This window comes from Nestor notabilis, unplaced genomic scaffold (assembly GCF_000696875.1).
Source record: "Nestor notabilis isolate BGI_N333 unplaced genomic scaffold, ASM69687v1 scaffold23139, whole genome shotgun sequence".
NCBI lineage: Eukaryota > Metazoa > Chordata > Aves > Psittaciformes > Psittacidae > Nestor > Nestor notabilis.
The window spans coordinates 22,725-24,219 of record NW_009945735.1 but is presented as its reverse complement, the minus strand read 5'-3'; the positions used below and the strand labels follow the sequence as shown (position 1 = coordinate 24,219).

Below are 1,495 nucleotides of genomic sequence, written 5' to 3'. Positions count from 1 at the left end.
CGCTGGGAATACTCCATTAATGTTCCTATAAAACACTATTCACAACGTGCAGAAGGCACCGGCCCCATGGGCAGAGCCTCTGCCAGCGCTGGGCAGGACACAGCCGGTCAGAGCCGTGGCCCCGCGCACAGCCCAGCACCCTGTGGAGCCAGGAGGAAGAGGAGCATGGGGAGAAAGAGGAGGGACACAGCAGCCAGCCCAGTGCTCCCCCAGGACCCGGTGGCCACCCCGACCACAGCTCCCACCGGTGCCGGTGGGAATGGCTTGGAAAGGGAATAAATAAGATGGAAAGAGGAACAGGGTCGGGCAGTGCTGGGGGACGGGCAGGCAGCCCCTGCGCGCTGCAGGAGGGGATGAGGGACACGGAGGTGACGAACGTGACAGCGGTGCTGAGGGCTCCATGTCTTCCACGTGCCAGCGGCGTCCTGGAGTGGGCTGCCCAGGGTCAGTTGTTGTTCATGATCCACCAGGATGCTGGGGAGAGAGGCAGGGAGGGGCAGTCAGCGCCACCGGCGGGGATATGGAGTGGCCGAGAGGGGGGATCCAGCCCTGCAGCTGAGGCTCTTTGGCAAGTCCCTGGTACCCAGCTCTATAGCACCCACCCCGGGGTGAGGAGGATGGCCAGGGCATGGCCTGGAGCTGGGTCACCCACTCGAGCTGGGGAGCGCTGGGAATGTGGTCAGTGAGACTAGCCTGGGATTTAGTCCAAATTTATCTGTGTTTCATGTCATTTTACACAAGTACCAGCAAACTGGGACTTACCTGCCACCAAGCTCTCCTGGTGCACATCTCAGCCAGATTTCCCTTAGTACCATGGGGAATGTGCATTTTCCCTGGTCTCTCCCCAACCTCAGCACCACTGAGCTGTAACCCTGGGCACAGCCGCTGGGACTGACCCAGGAGGGCCAGTGCTCTGCAGGGCAGGTTCAGAGCGCAGGGGAAATAAAGTGAGCCCCCAGATGTCTTCAGCTCAGGTGAGCAGAGGCCCCGCAGCGCTGTCAGCACACAGAGCCCAGCCCACCGGGGCACACGGGGCTCACTCGGGTTTGAGAATCAATACTGAGCTGTAACCCTGGGCACAGCCGCTGGGACTGACCCAGGAGGGCCAGTGCTCTGCAGGGCAGGTTCAGAGCGCAGGGGAAATAAAGTGAGCCCCCAGATGTCTTCAGCTCAGGTGAGCAGAGGCCCCGCAGCGCTGTCAGCACACAGAGCCCAGCCCACCGGGGCACACGGGGCTCACTCGGGTTTGAGAATCAATGTACATCATCCCCGAGCCAAGCTGCTGCTCCAGAGGGATCCACGGTGCCTGGACCCCACACCCCTCCCAGCACCCCCCAGCCCTCACCTGGGAAGAGCATGGTGGTCAGCAGCTCCGGGGCCTCAAGCAAGCTGCTGATGGAGCGCTGGAACGTCTTGCTGCAGCTGGACTGCAAGTGGCTGCAGAGCAGGGCGCAGGGTCAGGGGCTGCAAGGCTGCAGGACCCCTGCCCCTGCAC

At 62.5% G+C, this 1,495-nt stretch overlaps 1 protein-coding gene across 1 annotated transcript in view; it reads right to left on the bottom strand.

Moving 5' to 3' along the window:
* Positions 1 to 445: 445 nt before the first annotated feature.
* Positions 446 to 1,495, bottom strand: part of LOC104412306 (N-terminal EF-hand calcium-binding protein 3-like) — a gene marked incomplete at its 5' end in the record, with an annotated part of 19,552 nt that continues 18,502 nt past the window's right edge. The window contains 2 exons of the mRNA XM_010022982.1: positions 446 to 474; positions 1,346 to 1,437. Of these exons, the coding sequence (XP_010021284.1) occupies positions 446 to 474; positions 1,346 to 1,437 (121 nt within the window). The remainder of the gene's footprint in view (positions 475 to 1,345; positions 1,438 to 1,495) is intronic.